Source organism: Gouania willdenowi, chromosome 20 (genome assembly GCF_900634775.1).
Source record: "Gouania willdenowi chromosome 20, fGouWil2.1, whole genome shotgun sequence".
Taxonomy (NCBI): domain Eukaryota; kingdom Metazoa; phylum Chordata; class Actinopteri; order Blenniiformes; family Gobiesocidae; genus Gouania; species Gouania willdenowi.
In genome coordinates this window covers 26,103,282-26,122,526 of record NC_041063.1, presented here as the reverse complement: position 1 = coordinate 26,122,526, position 19,245 = coordinate 26,103,282, and the positions used below count along the sequence as shown (strand labels likewise).

Below are 19,245 nucleotides of genomic sequence, written 5' to 3'. Positions count from 1 at the left end.
TACATATACAAGTATAATACAGATACATCCAATTATCAAAAAAGCCGTTATGAAACATATTGTTACTTTTTTACCTGTTAGTTTAAAACATTTGAAAATGTTTTATTTGTCTGGATTATTTGGGGGGCAATGGGTAAAAGTGGGGCTTTAAAGTTCACCTTTAAACCTTTGAAGAACCACTGGTATAAAGTCTAGTTAAACTCATTTTACCAAATAAGGACCAGTTCCATCACAAGCAGACCTCAGGTTTGAACATTAATGTGCAGTAGTTTGCACTTTTCCAGTTATAAAGTAGACTAAGTATGGAAAAAATAAAGAATATATAAGCAATAAGTGACAGATTCTTCAATACCCTGTGATTTATTTATTTTGTGACCAATTTTTTTATTAATTTGGGGAGATTTTGTGGAATAATTTGAGAAAATTGAAAAAAATGTTGTAGTTCTTTTAACAACAATTTACAACTGAATTATTTGGTAATTTACACCAGTGGTTCTCAAACTTTTTTTGGCTCTAACACCTCCTTTGTCTTATTTTTGAATCCTTGTACCCCTTTTATATCGGACTACTACATTTTACTCAGAATTCTGTGAAAAACATCTATAGATCATAATAATGGAATAAATAAGTGATAACACACATTTTAAAGAATCTCATTTTATAACTAATTGAATTAAACAGTATTTAGTGCCTTCTGAATAGATTTATTTCTATAGTTTTTATCATTTTGTGTTTTTTTGTCATTTTTTACAGTGTTGGTGTCATTTTGTGTGTTTTTGTGTGTTGCTGGTATGTTTTTGGTGTCGTTTTGTATGTTTCTCTGTTATTTTTGTGTGTTTTATAGTGATCTTGTGTGTTTTTTCCCTCTCATTTAGTGTCTCTTTGTTGTCGTTTTGTGTGTTTGTTATTTTTGTGTGTTTTATAGTGATCTTGTGTGTTTTTTCCCTCTCATTTAGTGTCTCTTTGTTGTCGTTTTGTGTGTTGCTGGTAATCATATTTTTCTCCCTTAGTGTGTGTGTTTTTGGTATCATTTTGTGTGTTCTGTTGTTGTTGTTGTCTGTTCTTTTTAATATTCAGTACATTTTCCTCTTATTTTGTGTGTTTTTGTTGTCGTTTTGTGAGTTGCTGGTAGTATTTTGTATGATTATCATGTTTAACTAAAAAGTAAACAAAAAAATCCCATATTTTTAATGTTTTCATTGATATTTCCTACTTTCTCTCTTCCCGGGCCTTGAGTTTGACTTGTAGTCTAGGTCAGTGGTTCCCAACTGGGGGTACGTGTATTCTTAGGGGTTCTTCAACACACGTCAGGGGGTACACAGAAACATTTCTGCTTGCTCACAGACATTTTCCTTATCTATCAATAATACAAATGTAAGTAGAGCTTGTTTGGTTGTGATTTTGTGTTGTTTGTGCATGTGTGTCTGACTCCTGGTCAACAACAGGCTTGATTATGGAGTCAGACGGGTGAGCAGACATAGAGGGAGGGGTTGGGGGGTGTAGGGGGTGGGGTAGGGATTGACAAAGCATGCTCTGCCCTGTTCTACTAATTGAACTGATGTGTCAGAGAGACGCTGCTGAGCCTCCGTCTCCCTCTGCAGAATCCAACACAGTCTATTAAGGTGTGGGCACAGAGGAGGGTTTGTCCCTCTCACACCACACTCTCAATTACCACCGTGTAGATTTAACCCTTTGGATGTTTACACACACTCACACCTCTCCCAGTTGAAAAGGAAGAATAATGAGTGTAATGATGGTCGGAGGCAGGAGAGACACGGTTTCCTGTGACATCACAAGGCCCCTTTGTGCTTCTTTGTACCACACACACACACACACACACACAACACTCGCACACTCAGGGAAGTAAGGCACGTTTGAACATCCACTTCACAAAGTCAGCGAAATGATGATCCATTGTTCTATGAATCTGTGATAACCACATTTATTTATTTATTTATCTGACTAATATCCACTGTTATCCAGGAAGTTTACTATTATTATTTGCGCCATAGTATATAGTCATCTTAAATATGTAAGTCATTGTTTTAATCAGAAATAAAATGGGTTAAAAGTGTCAATTTTGGGTTAAAAGTAGCAGAAAAAAGTAGGAATTATTATTTAATTATTTTAAATTGGTAAATAATGGGCGAGACACATGGTGAATGTGGGTAAATTGGCTAAAATAAGCATGAATTATAGTGAAAAGAGGTTAAAAGTGACAATAATGGTGGAAAAGGTGGTGAATAAGGGATTTTAAAAGTTGCAAATTAAAGTTGGAAAAAGTGTTGAAAATGGTTCAAAGTGTCAATAGTGGCTTAAAAGTGGCAAAAATGGGGGGTTGTAGGAATGTAATTCAAAAAGTTAAAAAAAATAGTTTAACTGGCAAATAATGGGCATGACAAATACGTAAATATGGTTAAAATATGGTGATAAAAGGTTAAAAGTTACAATAATGAGTCAACATATAAAACATTAGGTGGAAAGGGTTTAAAAGTGCCAAAAATATCTTGAAAGTGGAAAAAATGTGCCGAAAATTTGATGAAAAACTGGAGGAAATTAGAGTAATGTAGCAAAAATTCATTAAAAGGAGCAAAAATATGGCAAAAAAAAGTGATAAATAGGTTAAAATGTTAAAAAGTTTGGGTGTAGCTGCAGAAAAAGGGTAAAAACTTGCTAAAATGGGCTCAAATTGTTCAATTTCCCTCCCAGTGTCATATATAAACACACACACACACACACACACACACACACACACACACACAGATCTCAATGCTAAGTGCTAAGCTGGAGAAAATTCAAATATGAAGAGAAAGCCTGACCCACGCTGACCAGCAGTGAAGATGCTATCAGACGCTCTCCTACCTCACCCTCAGCCAGCATCGGACGCCCATAGTGATAAAGTCTGTGACTGTCAACAAGTAAAGTGACAAAAATTAGTTACAGGTGTTAAAAAATGATCCAAAAGTGGCAAGAAAATAGTAAAAAGTGACTAAAATGGACCTAAAGCAGTCAAGAGTGGCTAGAAAATGGTAAAATAAAGTGGAATAATGGCTAAAAAGTAACTTAAATAAGCAAATTATGACAAACGATAGTGAAAAAGGGCAAAAAATGTGGAACAAAAAGCAGCAAAATGTAAGGAAAAAATCAAAAAATATGGTATATTGTGCGAAAAGTTGCTTAATTAGATGAAAAGTGACAAAAAACTAAAAAGTCGTTAAAGAAAGGATAAAAGTGTAAAAAAATAACTTAAAAAAATAGGACGAAAGAGATAATTTTTGGCAAAAGGAAGATAAAATCTGAAAAAGTGTCCAAAAATGGGACAAAGGAAGTTGCAAAGTATCTAAAGAAATGGGTTCATTGGGTTCTTCTTTCTTTCTTTCTTGGTTATTGGCGTGTTGCAACCAACTTAAATGGATGCATATCATTGGTGTAAAGGGTTAAAAATGTTTCCGTTTTTTCAGGTTTTTTTTTTTTATTGCTATAGCTACACGTTGAGCTACATGTGCTTTAATTGTTCACTGCTATCAATGAATGACTGTATATATATGTATATATATATGATTTGTAGTTTATATGAGAGAAATGTGGAGAGAAAATGCCAGAGTTTTTGTCTCAGTAAATTGTTAGAGTCTCTGTCTCTGAGCAGATGTTTGTTAAACATGTTTCTCAGCATAAAAATCACAACATTCTCAAATGATGCTAATTGTAGCTTAGCCGTCGGTGCATCAGATATGAGTGAAAACCTGGGCATTAATTACATCCACTTACGTGGACCACATGGTAGTGATGTCACATTGAAAACAAGTTCCTGCATTTTTTCACTTTTTGGATGATTTCCTGATAAACTGATATTCTGTTATGTTTTAATGTGAGGTTTGATTTGATCACTTTGTTGTTGTTTTTTCAGTTGAAATGTGATCTTTTATTCACTCTGGTTTTGCACTTTTACTGCAGCCACTAGGACTAGGTGATGTATGCATATGGAGACGTTTTATTGTTTCGGTCTTATTATTAGTCTGTGCGCGTGTGTGTGTGTGCGCGTGTGTGTGTGTGCTTCAGGGTTACGACTTTGGACCGATGTTTATGGTCACAGCCCTTTGTTGCATTATTCAAAGCACATTGTAAAGTTTGGACTCTAAAAGTAGAACGGCCCGTTTTTATTGCTGTGCAACATTGCGTAGCCAATATAATGAGGTTACTTTTATTGTTGTAAAATGACAATTAAATGTCCATCATCCTTTAATGTGTGCAATAATATTGTTAGCAGCAGGGGATCTTTATTTGTTTGGTTTTGTTTTTTTTAATACAGACTTTAAAGTGATTCTGGCTCGATGCTTTTAGCACCTCAACGTCTACCATATACAGTAAGGGTGGAAAGAAAAATTAACTCTGCGATATATCGCGATATTACACAGCGTGATTATCGTATTGATACAAAAAAATGTCCAAATCGTGCTTTTTAACGAAGAAAAAAAAAACATTTTATTTGCGCTAATATATACATAGCACGTAAACGTTCCGTCACTGGGTGTCAGTGAACCACATAAGCCAGTGTTTTTCAACCTTGGGGTTGGGACCCCATGTGGGGTCGCCTGAAGTAAAATACATTTTAAAATGTGTCAGTATTATTATTATTATTTAAATTAAAACAACACACAATCTTAAACAACTGCATTGTCAAATATAAATTTTATGAAAATAAAATTCAATTTAAAGAAATAAAAGAGGAAAAAGGAAAAAAAACCTAATATATTTGTTAATACTTTTCTCTCATTTTGTGTGTTTTTGTTGTTGTTTTTGGTTGTTGTTGGTATTATATAAATAATTCTGTGTGTGTGTTTTTGGTGTCGTTTGGTTGTTTTTTTGATGTCATTTTGTATTTTTTTTTCTGTTATTTTTGTGTAGTTTTCTCTTTTTTTGTGTATGTCTTTGTTGTTGTTTTGTCTGTTGCTGGTAATTGTATTTCTCTCTCTTAGTGTGTGTGTGTGTGTGTGTGTGCGTGTGTGTGTGTGTGTGTGTGTTTTTGGTGTTATTTTGTGTATTTTATTGTTTGTCTGTTTTGTTTATTTTCCAGTATATTTTTCTCTTATTTTGAGTGTTTTTGTTGTTGTTTTTGTGTTGTTGGTATTATTTGAATCATTATCTCAGTGTGTGTGTGTTTTTGATGTCGTTTGGTCGTTTCTCTGTTATTTTTGTGTATTTTGTAGTGATCTTGTGTATTTTTGTGTGTGTTGCTGGTCATAGTTAGTATTTTTCTCTCTTAGTGTGTGTTTTTGGTGTCATTTTGTGTATTTTGTTGTCATTTTGTTGTTCTTTTTTATTATTCAGTATGTTTTTCTCTCATTTTGTGTGTTTTTGTTGTCATTTTTGTGTGTTTGGTATTATTTAAATGATTCTCTTTCAGTGTGTATGTTTTTGGTGTTGTTTGGTCGTTTTCTATGTTTCTCTGTTATTTTTGTGTATTTAGTAGTGATCTTGTGTATTTTCTCTCATTTAGTGTGTCTTTATAGTCATTTTTGTGTGTTGTTGGTAATCTTAAGTATTTTTCCCCTCTTAGTTTGTGTGTTTTTGGTGTTATTTTGTGCATTTTGTTGTTGTTTATCTGGTTTTTTTTTATTATTCAGTATATTTTTCTCTTATTTTGAGTGTTTTTGTTGTTGTTTTTGTGTGTTGTTGGTATCATGTGAATCATTATTTCTGTGCGTGTTTTTTTTTGCGTGTTATAGTTGTTTCTCCCTTATTTTTGTGTATTTTATTGTGTTCTTGTGCATTTTTATCTCTTAGTGCGTGTGTTTTTGGTGTTATTTCGTGTATTTTGTTGTTTGTCTGTTTTTTTATTTTTTATTATTCAGTGTATTTCTATTTTTAACGCTTTCACTTGTTAATTTTCCCTCTCTGGTTTAGAGTCTGCTCCGTCAGTGGGAAGCTTTTTATTTACTCAGCGTTGTCAGATCACCGTAGTGTGGATTCCTTCCCAGAAGTTGAATGAAGTTTATCTTTTAAAGCCAGTAATTATCTCCTCAGCCCTGTGCGTCTCACTAATCCACAGAGAGGACAGAGAACGGCTCAGCAGACAAGCTTCATTAAATATTTACAGTGTATGCCCACCATCAACAACTACTACTCACACAACAAAACACACTGTCACTGTAAGCACCGTCCATCAATGACTCTGATTTTTCTGTTTTTTTCTGTGGGTTATTGGCTGATAATCAGAGAATCTAGGGCTGGGCTGGTCCAGGGATGCGTGACGATATTAAATATTAATGTCTAGAGATGATTACTGAGCCTGATGGAGAGCGGCAAGGTGTGCGGTGGAAGGTGACACCCTCATTCATCAAGTGGCCCCGACGGAATCTAAATCCTCCCTGTGTTTTTAACCTTGGCCCCCGAGGGAGCACAAGCAGAGGGGAGGGGGAGGACGACAGATAAAAACAGTAGAAATGGATCAAAAGTACTCACGTTACTGTAAATGATCTTTCTTTTAGTTTATTTCTAAATCAGTAATTTTACTTGTGCTCAATTATGTTTGAAAATAATTAAAGGATTTTGTCACATTTCTAAACTCAACCGTTACTCAGTAAATTATTCTTTTTTTGTTTTAAAATGATCAACGAACATTGTGAAAATAAATAAGTTGTAAATAAAATAAATAAAATAATAAACAAAATAAAATAAATTAAAAAAAATTAAATAAATAAAATAATAAACAAAATAAAATAAATTAAAAAAAATTAAATAAATAAAATAAAAAATTAAATAAAATATAATTAAATTGTCAAGCTATTGAATCAAACTCCGCTTAAAGGGTTTTTCTGTGTCTACTGGAGTTTTCTGAACTGGATTCCACTCGTGAAATGAAGCAGTTGAGTTCCACTAAAGTTGTTTTATTTCTGGGTTGATGAGTTTGTTGATTTTATCATTGAACAGGTGAGAGGGTCTCAGGTGAAAAAAAAAAAAAAAACATTAAATTGTAACAGAAAACAAAGCACTTAAACATTATTTTCTCACATATGTTTTTGCTTTAAATAAAAGTGTCAGCAGATAATATATATATATATATATATATATATATATATATATATATATTTTTTTTTATTTATTTATTTTTAAATGATCAATGGACATTGTAAAAATAATAATAAATTATTGTAAATAATAAAATAAGAAAAATTTGAAAACAATTCAAAATGATCAATGGACATTGTGAAAATAAATAGTAAATCAAATAAATATAATCAATAAAATAAGTAATTATTTTTTGTTTTAAAATTAATAACGGACATTGTGAGACTACAAAAAAATGAAATAACCAGACAACAATCAAATGCATCACATCATATTAATCAGATTAAACGTAATTAACGACACCAAAACAGAATTAAATGGAGGTTATTTTCTCAGTTTTAGAGTTCATAAATTTATACTTAGAGCCTGAGAATTTATTTTATTTTGAATTTAATTCATTGGTGTCATTTTATTACAAAAAAAAAAAAAGAATTGCACATTTTGACAAACCTTTTATTTTATACAGATACTTTTGTGAAAAATAAATTAAGTTCCAATTGTGGTAGATTTTAGTAACTTTTACTATTTAATTGAGCTACTTTTTACTTGTACTTGAGTACAATTTAAATCAAGTAACAGTATTTCTACTTGAATAGATATATTAATACTCTTTACACGTCTGTAAAGCATATATGAAAAGGAAATATCTCAGTGTGAAAAACAGGATAAAGGAAGTATAAAGACACAGATGGATGCAATGTGAAGGTGAAAAAAAGCCCTGCGTACTGTATAATGTATTGAGTTTTTCCTTCTGCGCTGACCTGTCGCCTCCCCCTGCGTCAGCCTGACAGATGAGCAGTGAGGAGCTCTTATCTTATTTTGTCAAGGTCTGGCAGTCACTCAAGTCTCATTCAGCCTAAGTAAACACGTACTGAAGAAAATGGCACCTCACCTTCTCCTCTATTATGTCATTTACTTTAGATGTATAGCTCCTTGAACTATTTATTCTTTCATGGCTGTGCACCAGAAAGAGCCCCGGACTGCCTATTACCGACTGTATTATCTTTGTGGAACATATCATCAAATAAAACGCCATGAACTAGTGGAATGGTTGGTCTAAATTGGCCGAGGGAGAAGGTAAAAAATAAATAAAAATAAACTGATGGCTCTCAGAAAAGCGTCTCATATCATACCGTTAGAACTTCAGATGCTTTTTTATGTCTCAGGTTTACTGCCCAACGTCGCCTGCTGCAGATGCTCTACTTTCTCTGCTTCTATATCAGACATGGGCAACTGGTGGCCCGGGGACCACATGTGGTCCTCAGTCTCATTTTTTGTGGCCCCGAAGCACAAATTAACTCCCAAAACACGCAAATCAGCAGCAAAATGCACAAAGTACACAAAAAACTACACAGAGTTACCTTTGGCTGAGAAGTTAAACACACTTTTTCAAATACTACAACAAATTTACTTTTTTGAAAACAAATATCAATAATTATATATTTTTTAATTTAATTACAAATACCAAAACACTTTTACAAATGTTGAAATAGATTTACAATGGTGCATTATTAATGTAAAAGTGTTTTCATATTTGTTCATTTGTTTTGACCGTTTTTAAATGTGTTTTGCCATTTTTATTTTGTTTTTGATAATTATACATATTTGTTTTCAAAATTGTAAATTTGTTGTGGCATTTGCATAAGTGTTTTGTTCAAAAATGTGGCCCTCAGTTTAAATGTTTACGGCCCCCAACGCACAAACACACAAATCGGAAGCAAAATGCACAAAGTACACAAAAACACACAAAGAATTCCAAAAATACACAAAATTACTGTGGCTTAGAAGTTTACAATTTTGAAAACAAATATACATAATTATCAAAAACAATAATACAAATAGCAAAACACTTTTACAAATGACCGCAACACATTTATAAAAGGTATAAAACAAATGAACAAATATGAACACCATATTGTGGGAATATTTTGTGTTTTTGTGTACTTTGTGCATTTTGCTGCCAATTTGTGTGGCCCTCTGTGTTATTTTTGCGGCCCCCAAAGCACAAAATAACTCCCTAAACACACAAATTGGCAAAAAAATGCAATAAGTAGACAAAAACACAATGCACCCAATGTAAATCTGTTTCAACATTTGTAAAAGTGTTTTGCAATTTGTAATTTCTGAGTAAGTTATATTGTTTTCAAAATTGTAAATATGTGTGATATTTGTAAATTGTTTTGCACTTCTCAGCCACCGTACAAAATGACTCATAAAACAATACACGACAACAAAGACAGACAACTACTATACTTAAACAAAAACACACAAAACAACACATTACATAAACAGTGTTGTGCTAGTTACTGAAAAAAAGTAACTAGTTACTGTTACTAGTTACTTCATTCACAAAGTAACTCAGTTACTATTTTGATTTCTTACACCAAAAAGTAATGCGTTACTGGAAAAAGTAACTTTTGAGTTACTTAGAATTAAAGAATGTATTATTTATTTTGGGTCATTTGTGTCCATACAGCTTCATATTAGTGCTGTAATAATATAATAATCCACTGTTGATCACCTGCTATAAAACAACCATAAATGATGTGCATATAAAGCACAAAACAGCTGCTCCAAAATTAAAACAGTATTTTTTCAGCCTTAGCACAGTAATGTAAAGTAAGCTGTGCATATTCCAGGTGCACATTCTGCTGTTGAAAATGCTTCTGAAAATAAATGTGGAAAAACTAATTCACAGCATTTTTCTCAGCTACACAATGCTAAACATATCAGGCTAATGAGCTGCTGTTAGCAGTGACTCAGCAGTAGCGACAGGCTGCATATTTACAACATACCGTGCAATAGTTTGGCTGACCTGTCCCTGGATAACAGTCACAGTCCGTTACAATACAGCCGCAGCTTTAGCTTAGCTTCACTGATGCATCTTTTGGAGACAAAAATAATACGCGTATTTCCACTCTGAGAAGCTCGTCCTGCTCTCGCATTGACTCGCCATGATTGGCGCACGTGATGTAAACAGAAACACACTGACGATGTTTCTTCTTCTTCTGTTTTACCGTGTTTGGCACGGCGTCCCGCAAAAATATGTAGCGCTACTGTAAACAGGAAGTACACTGCAGTTAGCAAAGTAATGGACAAAAACACACCATATAGTAACGGTAACGGCATTATTTCTTTTGAAAAATATTGCGTTACAGTACTAGTTACTGTCAAAAGTGTCAAAACACTGTACATAATAGTTCTAAAGACACACCAACTGTCACCAAAATTACACAAAATGACAGAAGAATACATAAAATTACAAGAGCACAAAAAAAACAATAAACACACACAATGACTCCATAAACACACACAATGACTCAAATCTGACAAAACAAAACTAATTATTGATAATGTGGCCCTCATATCAAATACACATTACATTTTTTTCCTGTTCTATATCTTCTCTCTGGCATCCATGGCTTCTTTCTTTCCGTCCCTTTTGACCTTGGTTATAAATTAAACCTGATCAATGACCTTTTCTACTCGGCGTGTTTGTGTCTTGCCGTGTTCGACATACGGCCCTAATGGGAATGTTGTCGTACACGCTGGCACAGCTGCAGCAAACTGGGCTGGGCTGCATTTCTAGATGATGTGACTCCTGGAAGGTATTTCATCAGTGTTCTCAGTAGAACCAGGCCTACGGTTTAAATCTGTTTAGCCAAGCCGTCCATGACCACGCCCCCTTTTCCCATTCAATCAAACTCTTCTCACCTTGGAGCTCTCCAGCTCAGCCAATCAGCTGACAGTGTTTAGATTAAGGGCAGGTCTTCAAAAGACCCCTGAGATCGATCACAGATTCAATGATTAGAGACGTGACGGCGCATGCGCTGCAGCTTTTACGATGAATGAGAAGCCAATAGAAACCAATGCTGAGACCAACAGGAAGTGACATCATCTGTTACTGAGCAGTGAGAATAAAGGAAGGAAACGTTAAAAAAAGAAGTTCCTGTGGTTTGAACATTTTAAAAGTAGTAAAGGGTTAAACATGGTGTTATTTAGTCAATTTATCACAGAAAACAACTGATCATGTGATCACACACTGATCATAAAAATGTTTTCAAAGTGTCAATATTTGCTTAAAAGTGGCAGAAATGGGGGCAGGGGTGGGGATTGGGGTAATGTAATTTAAAAAGTAGTAAATATTTGGCATGACAAATTGTGAATGTGGTTAAAATGGCAAAAAAAAATTGCATGAAATATGGTGAAAAGAGATTAAAAGTGACAATAATGGGTCGACATAAATAATATTGGGTGAAAAAGTGGTAAAAATGATTTATAAGTGCTGAAAATGTGCAGGAAAGACATTAAAATTTGATGAAGTAGCAGAAATATGGTAAAGAAAGTGATGAAAATAGGTTAAAATATGGCAACTTTGGTGTTAAAATAAGCAAAAATTGGCTCAAATTGTTCAGAGAATATACTTAGTTTCTTGAAGACATCTGGTGACCCCGTCACAATGTAAAACAAGGTAACGCTGGAACAAAAAAACTTAAAGAATGAAAAGCATTTGGAGAATAAAGAAAGTGTTTATTCTGTTTGTACATTAAGCTCTTTAATCTGTGTTTCTTCTGAGACTTCCTTAACATCTTTCTGAGCTTTTCCTGCCAATCATTGGCTTAAAAATGTCATTATTACTTGTTTCCTGTGAGAAAGAACCTCAGGGTCTAATATAATGAAACTGTCTGTGATGGTTCCTGCAGGAGTACCAGTCGTGCAACACCCTGCCGTGTCCCGAGGTGAAGAAGACGACCCCCTGGACCCCCTGGACGCCCGTCAACATCTCTGACAACGGCGGACATTACGAGCAGCGTTTTCGCTACACGTGCAAAGCCCGGATCCCGGAGCCGAGCCTGATGGAAGTGGGTCGACAGAGGATCGAGATGCGCTACTGCTCCAGCGACGGGTCTACGGGCTGCTCCACAGACAGTGAGTAGCTGGAGGCAGGAAACAGATGGTCTGTTATCTGCATCTATTTCTGTTTAATTACACTCCTCCTCACCTCGTGTCCTTCCTCCTCTCTCTCTCTCTCTCTCACTAAACTTTCACTCCGTCCTCACAAAAGTTGAACAATCTTGTGTTTATCGACTTTATCTCTGGATCAAAGCTCTTCCGTGGTGTTAATGAACTTCCAATCCTCAAAGCCGTTAAGCAGTTTAAAGCTAATCTTTAGCATCCATTCCCCACGCTATCGTTCACCCCCGCTCTCCCAAACGGCTTCACAAAGTTCACTTTACGGCTTTCTTACACACCATTCATGGAGTTTGCGCGGGGGGGGGCATTGCCCCTAGTGGTGAAAAGTTTACAGATAACGGTTTTCCCAAATTCACTCGACAAAACATAATTCTGAATATAATGTACCTGTACTGCTTTGATTCTAACATATTACTGTTAGTCTTAATGTCACAGATATTGGTCCCAAACTTTTGATACTTTAGGTTGGTTCTTCTTCTGTTCCTCAATTCTTCTTTTATTTTTTGACCAATTTTTATTTGTTTAGGCAAAATTTTGTGGAATAATTTGAGAAAAACTTCAGGACTTTGGAAAAATTCCAACAATTTACAAGTCAAATATCAGAATCAGAAAAACTTTATTAATCCCAGAGGGGTAATTAGAACGGCAAAAAGCAGCATATTAAAAAATAACAGCACTGTAATAATTATTGACACACGCAAAAAAAAGGAGACGGACGTGGCTCACGTTGAGTCCTACGCACCGTTGTGCTCGGGTCCTAATAATGAATACAAATAAATCAAAGTATATATACATTTTTTTTAGCTCCATGACAGGCCAGCTGTTCGATTCTCAGGAAGTGGTGAAAAAAAAGTCAGATTATTTTAACCCTTTAGTGTTTTCTATTATATTATATTATATAAAGGTATTATTTAGTAATTTACACAATGATTGATGCTTTCTCTGTCGTTTTCACTTCCTCCTGTGGGCCGAATCGAATGCTGTGAAGGGCCAGATTTGGCCCGCGGGTCTTGTGTTTGACACGTGTCCAATGCTATCCACCCCCCTACTTCCAGCCACACCCTCAGTGATTTAAAAGCTGTAAATGTTTGTACAAAGTGGCTCTGCTAATTGAGAAGTTTAGTAGTGGAAGTATTCGTATTACAGAATAGAGACAGGCAGGAAGGCACCACAGTAACGACACATCACACTTAATGTTTGTTTACTGTGCTGCATCTGTGGTGGCTCCACGTCACTTTCTGGAGTTTGAATCCCTGGGTGGTCTGTCGCTGCCACACGCTATGATGACTACTGAGGTTTGCTGTAAAGTACACGACCAGCAGGCGTCTCTTTCAAATCTCCTATTAAACACAGACATAGTTACTTTGCTGCTATGTTGACGCCTTGGCACTTTGAAGTCGCTGCTCAAATGTTCCTCATGTTGTTTTATTTTATTTTCTCTAAATGAGCAGTGACAAGCACAGACAAATGTAGCTGCAGGCATTTTAAAAAACGGAGTGACAGCCACACGTCGGAGAGAACAAAGACTTGAACTTTAATAGCGCCGTGGTGTTGCCGATTAGCGGGAGGAAGTATCAGACACAAAGTGTTTCATTAGAAGCTGTCACCATCAGCCTGACGTCAGTTTCCTGCTAATTGCACCGTTTAGGAGTTAACGTGACAACATCATCAAATTCTTTCAGCCACATGTCAGTGTGTGAGTTTCAGGGATGGAAGACAAGGGTAGATGTTGGTGTGACTCCCTGAGCTGCAAAATCTCTACTTTAATGGGAATATCACTGACAGAAAGAGCAACAACTGCTGCGTCGCCTAAATTGTCTTGGATGTTTGAGGCTAGACTGAATTTGTAGAAAACATGAGCAATTTAAACTGTAACACTGTAAAACATATTTTAAATTGTAATTTTCACACATAGTATATAGTCATCTTAAAGATGTAAATCCTTGTTTTAATCAGAAATAAAATGGGTTCAAAGAAAAATAAAGATACATGTATAGAATCTAATTTTAATTATGAAATATTCCTGGCTTTGATTATCCAAGCCCTGTTTTGGCTTCACAATAAATGTAAGATTTTAGTTGACGACTTGACAAAGCAACAGTTAGCATAACTAGCTTAGAGCTAAGGGGTTGGATGAAGAATGTTGTTTTTTCTGTCTGAAAACACGCTCCAGACTAATTTATGTCTCTAAATTGACCAAAGCAGCATGTTTTTATGGTTTTTATGGACATTTAACTAATCCTTTGGTACGGGACAGATTTCTAAAAAAGCTTCGCTTTCATGTGAATTTATTCTCCTCCTACACAACTGTCAGCTTTGTCCTTTTTCTTATTTGTTCATTTAAACTTTCCAAGACAATTTCTTTCTATTGCTGTCTCACTGTCACATTGATGAAAGTCCTTTTTAAAAAAAAAAAACACACACTGGGAAGATCTCTTTTATCCCTTCTAGTTTGGGCAGAATGTCACTGTGTTTGTTGTTGCCAGCTTTGTAGCCGTCGTCATACTCCGACATTTCCTACTCTGGATCATATCCTGGGGGTATTAGATCCACACATCCCTTCAAGTGTCATCTGTGACATGCAGATAAGAGGCGCCGATCCCCATCAATACTGAAAATACTAAGATTTTTGCTTTTTCAGTCGTGTTTTTCTACTTCTTAATGTCTCGTTATCACATTTCATTAACATGTCCATCTGTCATTATTACGCCCTTTTTTCATGAGGGATAAATTCTAACAATATAATTCATCCAAGCATTTCCAATGAGCCCTTCTATACGTAGCTGATTTGTTACATATTAGCGATAATGACTTAATGATCGCGATGAGTTCATTATCTTGGATGTCTAATCATTCTAAAGACCTCTTCAGTCATGGATACCCAATCATTTTTCCTGTAATTGTTGAAACCATTTTTCCTCCTTATCATATCCGACATGCTTGAGTGAAAAGCCAAATATTGAATCATTTGCCCAAATTTAAATGTTGATCTGTCATTTTAAACAAGTAATGGTTATTTATGATGCTCATCTTGAAAAACCGATTTCTGTAGCATTTAGTTCCTAATTCACTGTCAGCTCTATTAGTTTTCAAATGTGTGCATGAGTTTCGTCCTGGACTTGTTAGCATTTGTAACTTTCCACTTGTTTAATTTAGCTGGATGGCATTTGGTAGGTATATGCAGTGGACTGTGACTAGCGAAAATGTGATTTGGACCCATAACCTAAAACCAACAATCTGCAATTTATAATGTTGCGGGACAAATTTGGCACTTTTTCTATATTTTTGGCCAAACCAGACCATTTTTAAAAGTGATCTCTTCCTAGAGTGTTCATAATTTGCTCTTGAAATTTTGGATTTATGTTCTTGACATGTTGGAGATAAAGCTTGTTTAAAATGGTGAGTTTTTACCACATTACCAGGCCTACAGGGGGTGGAAATTTCAGAATCACTAAGCTAAAAAGTCAGAAAATATGTAAAATATGTGACAATGCTTTTAAATGTTTAAATACGTCTTTTCTCCATCAACTAGAACCACTTGAGTAGTAAACCCTGAACAGGTTGCTTTTCTGTTTCAGGACACACACACACACACACACACACGAAAGAGATTTCATAATGAAATCTGCAGTTCTGAATATTAATGCATCTTATCAGGTGTTAATTAAAAGTCTTCATGATATGATGAACTGGTGGACTCTATCTAAGATAATTAAATACTAGGACAACAGACAATATAAAATATATTAATAATAATATATATATATAGTTTACAGAAAAACATACTCGATGAAAATTGTGTCAAACAGTTGCAGAGCTTGAGTCAACATGTGGAGGTGTTGTTTTCTCATTAACAAATTTAATGCGCGGATAATGACAGGAATTAAGGTTTGATCACTTGCAACGAGCAACAAAAAGTGACCTTTTAATACAGGCAGCCCTGGAGCCAAATACGGCCCTTTTTTCTAATTTTGTGCAGCCCCCAAAGTAGTTCTCCAAGCATACAAAAAGTACACGAAATAACAACAAAATACACAGAATAGTAAAAAACAAAAAAAATGTACGAAATAAGCAAAAAACAAACAAATTGACTCCAAAAACACACAAAAATTATAAGAAACTATACAAAATGAAAAGAAAAATGCAAGAATTTCCTCAAAAACCCAAAATACACCGAACGACTGAAAAATATACAACATGACAAACAAAAATAATACACGAAATGACCCCAAAAATACAAACAACCACAAAAACACACAAATGAATAACAATGAGAATTCACAAAAAGTCAGCGTAGATTTAGATTTAGACAACTTTATTTATCCCAAAGAGGAATTCAGTTTTACAGTCCACCAGACCGTACATACATTTAAAACAGCAAACAAAGACAATAATAACAGTGATTACATTGACACAGATGCTCATTTCAACATCAGTTTTTAACCACCATTTACTATTTGAAGTAGTAATAATAAGAAAAAATCTCTTGAACCCCAAAACTATCAGTTTATGGATTTCTATTTCACACTTGCCATTTACACTTACAGTAATCATGCTTTGCGAGGGCTGTCCATCATGTGACCAATCAACCATCTGTGTCAGGCATTCAACTACAGACTCACCACTTCTGACATTGATGGTAAACCAGAACTCTGACAAACAATCTAAGGGACGTTGATCAATGTACTGTTCATTTTTTAATTATTCCGTTTCAAAACCAAATTAAAATATCAAATTACTGACTTAAAACCAAAACAGAAATAGAGAAACAACAAAAACCAGAAAAGCAATCTTACTTTTTCAACAAAACACTCAAGAAATCTAAATCTATTCAATACATTTGATTTACAGTCATTTTTAAGATGTTTTTGAATCTGATATTTTGACACTTGAAATAACAGAATAAATTACAGATAAATAATGGCTTATTTTTTAAATTCAAAGTAAGTGCATGTCACGTCATTGACCCATTATATAAAATATCTAATTTATAAAGGGTCCATAGTCAATCAACTGTTAAAAAAATTATCAGAACTCTTTTGTTCCAGTTTCTTTTACTGTTTACTGTTTTTATGCCAGTGTTCACCTAAATATCTGCTGTACCAAAGCTCCAATAGATTTTTCCATGAAAAGGTCTCAAACCAATTTTACACACAAGGTCGAGAACAAAATGAGTTACTCCGCTGTTGTAAATTTCCACCTTAAATTTAATATCTTTGTTTAACTTTCCAACGAGGGGTTACGTTACGTTCAAGCTCAAAAATCAACTTGCACTGATGTGAGAACGGCTACAGAAGGCGTTTTTAATCACGTAAACAAACAAAAGCCTGATTTATCTGGCTAAGGTACCCCCAGAGCAGCAGGCGCCCCTTCCCCAGACTCTCCTTGATGGTGCATTCAAGGACACGCGGTCTCAGGAGTTGAAATGATTTTTCGGTAATAGGAAACAAGCTCCATCAAAAAAATAAATAAACCCACCAGAAAAACAATATAGCATCGTGGATATTGGAATGTAAATAGTGCAGCATAAATATAAAAATAAGAAAAACTCAAGGTAAATATGGAGCTTGAGTTAAAATGAGTGTCAAGTATCCAATGGCACATCAAGTGTTTTAAATTATTATCATTTAGGAAACTGTGCACTATAAAAAAAAATATCTAAAGGATATTGAGGAAAATGGTGAGATTTAGCCTAAAAACAGAAAATATGTGACATAATGTAACTAAACCCTGAGGTTTTTGGCTGGAAATTCAAAAAAACCACGTTGATTATGGGCGGGGCTCCTGGAGCTGTTAAGACACGCCCATTCTCTACTACATCATCTTCAGAAAAAACAAGGTATGCTATGCTAACTAGCTACTCAATGCTCACTATTCCTCTCTATTCACGATTCTCTTAATCTCAAACTACTCACAACAGATTGAGACAAAGTTGAGTTTCTATAGAAGGGGCGGAGCCAACAGTGGTGGTTCATGATGTAATAATCCACTAAAACACCACAAACCACCATTCTCAGCCAATAGCAAATTTAAATAGTAATATCTGGATTTTAACACAATGAGTGCCGTCACCAGTGTTTATTCATGCTAGATTGACAAAATAAAAAAAATATTAGGCTTGCAGCTATATTATTTTGTGTTATTTTTGTACCTATTCTATTCATATTACTGGTGTTTTTCCATTTTATTTGTTTTATACTATTATTATGTTACTTTACTTCATGGAGAACTTGTTATTTTGCTATGTAAATATTATGCACGTCGTGCACAAAATGACAAATAAAAACCCTTGAATCCTTAGTTCTGATGACAAAATTTTGACTAAGTTGCATTTTATTCAAAAAGTAACTTACATTTGCTTTTTGTGGAAAAAATTGTTTTGTTTTGTTTTTTGGTTTAGTTACTGATTTCAAATAGTTAAAAACTGTAATCCATGCTAACATTTGTAGGGTAAATACTTTTGAGTGAGATTTTTGTTGCTGTAACACAGTCTCTGTCACTGAAAATGTTTTAAATGAGCTTTTTATGAGATGTTTCTGCCTTAGAGAACTCCTAGTACACCTCAGGACAGCACCTAAACATTCTCTCATATATAGTTTACCAAAGTACATGAGCAGAAACCCTAATAAACTCTTTTTTAGGAGGAAACCGTCTGTGCAGATACATTAAAAATAAAGTTTGTTATTCCACAGGGAAGCCACTTGACTAATAAGCAACGGATTTAGGAAGCGGAGTAATTGGGAGTAAATGAGACTCAGGAACAGGAAGAAGGAAGTGACAGTTCCAGTGTTTCCTTTGTGGCTAAAATGAGCTGTTTTCTCTCTTTTCGGCTCATCTCAAAGTCACCGTTCTTTGTTTTATGCTCCGTCGCTAACAGCTGCTACTACAGCACCTCAGCTCATGTTTAGAAGGCTCTCCTAAGATGCATTGTGTAGCTTTGGGACAGATCTGTATCAGCACATGATTGATTTTCTGTCATTACAGAAAGGAACAAGTCATCTTTTTTCTGCTCTATCTCCTGTGTTTTACGCTGGATTAGCAAAATTCTCTCTTGACTTGTGTTTTGTTGTGTGTACTTGATGCTATTTCCAAGGGAGTGGAAACCAAACGGTTGAAAACATCCCTAGTTTTTGATTATCAGACATCTGAGCTCTGAGTTGTGAGGAAAGGATATATATATATATATTTGCAGTGAAACATTGT

At 34.8% G+C, this 19,245-nt stretch overlaps 1 protein-coding gene across 3 annotated transcripts in view; it reads left to right on the top strand.

Annotated features, from left to right (window-relative positions):
* sema5a (sema domain, seven thrombospondin repeats (type 1 and type 1-like), transmembrane domain (TM) and short cytoplasmic domain, (semaphorin) 5A) overlaps positions 1-19,245 on the top strand; it is a 233,000-nt gene that overhangs the window by 186,981 nt on the left and 26,774 nt on the right. For all 3 annotated transcript variants that reach the window (XR_003672528.1, XM_028434683.1, XM_028434682.1), the window contains one exon: positions 11,772-11,997. Coding sequence is in view for 2 of the 3 variants with exons in the window: in XM_028434683.1 (XP_028290484.1) it covers positions 11,772-11,997 (226 nt within the window). In the remaining variant the exon portion in view is untranslated. The remainder of the gene's footprint in view (positions 1-11,771; positions 11,998-19,245) is intronic.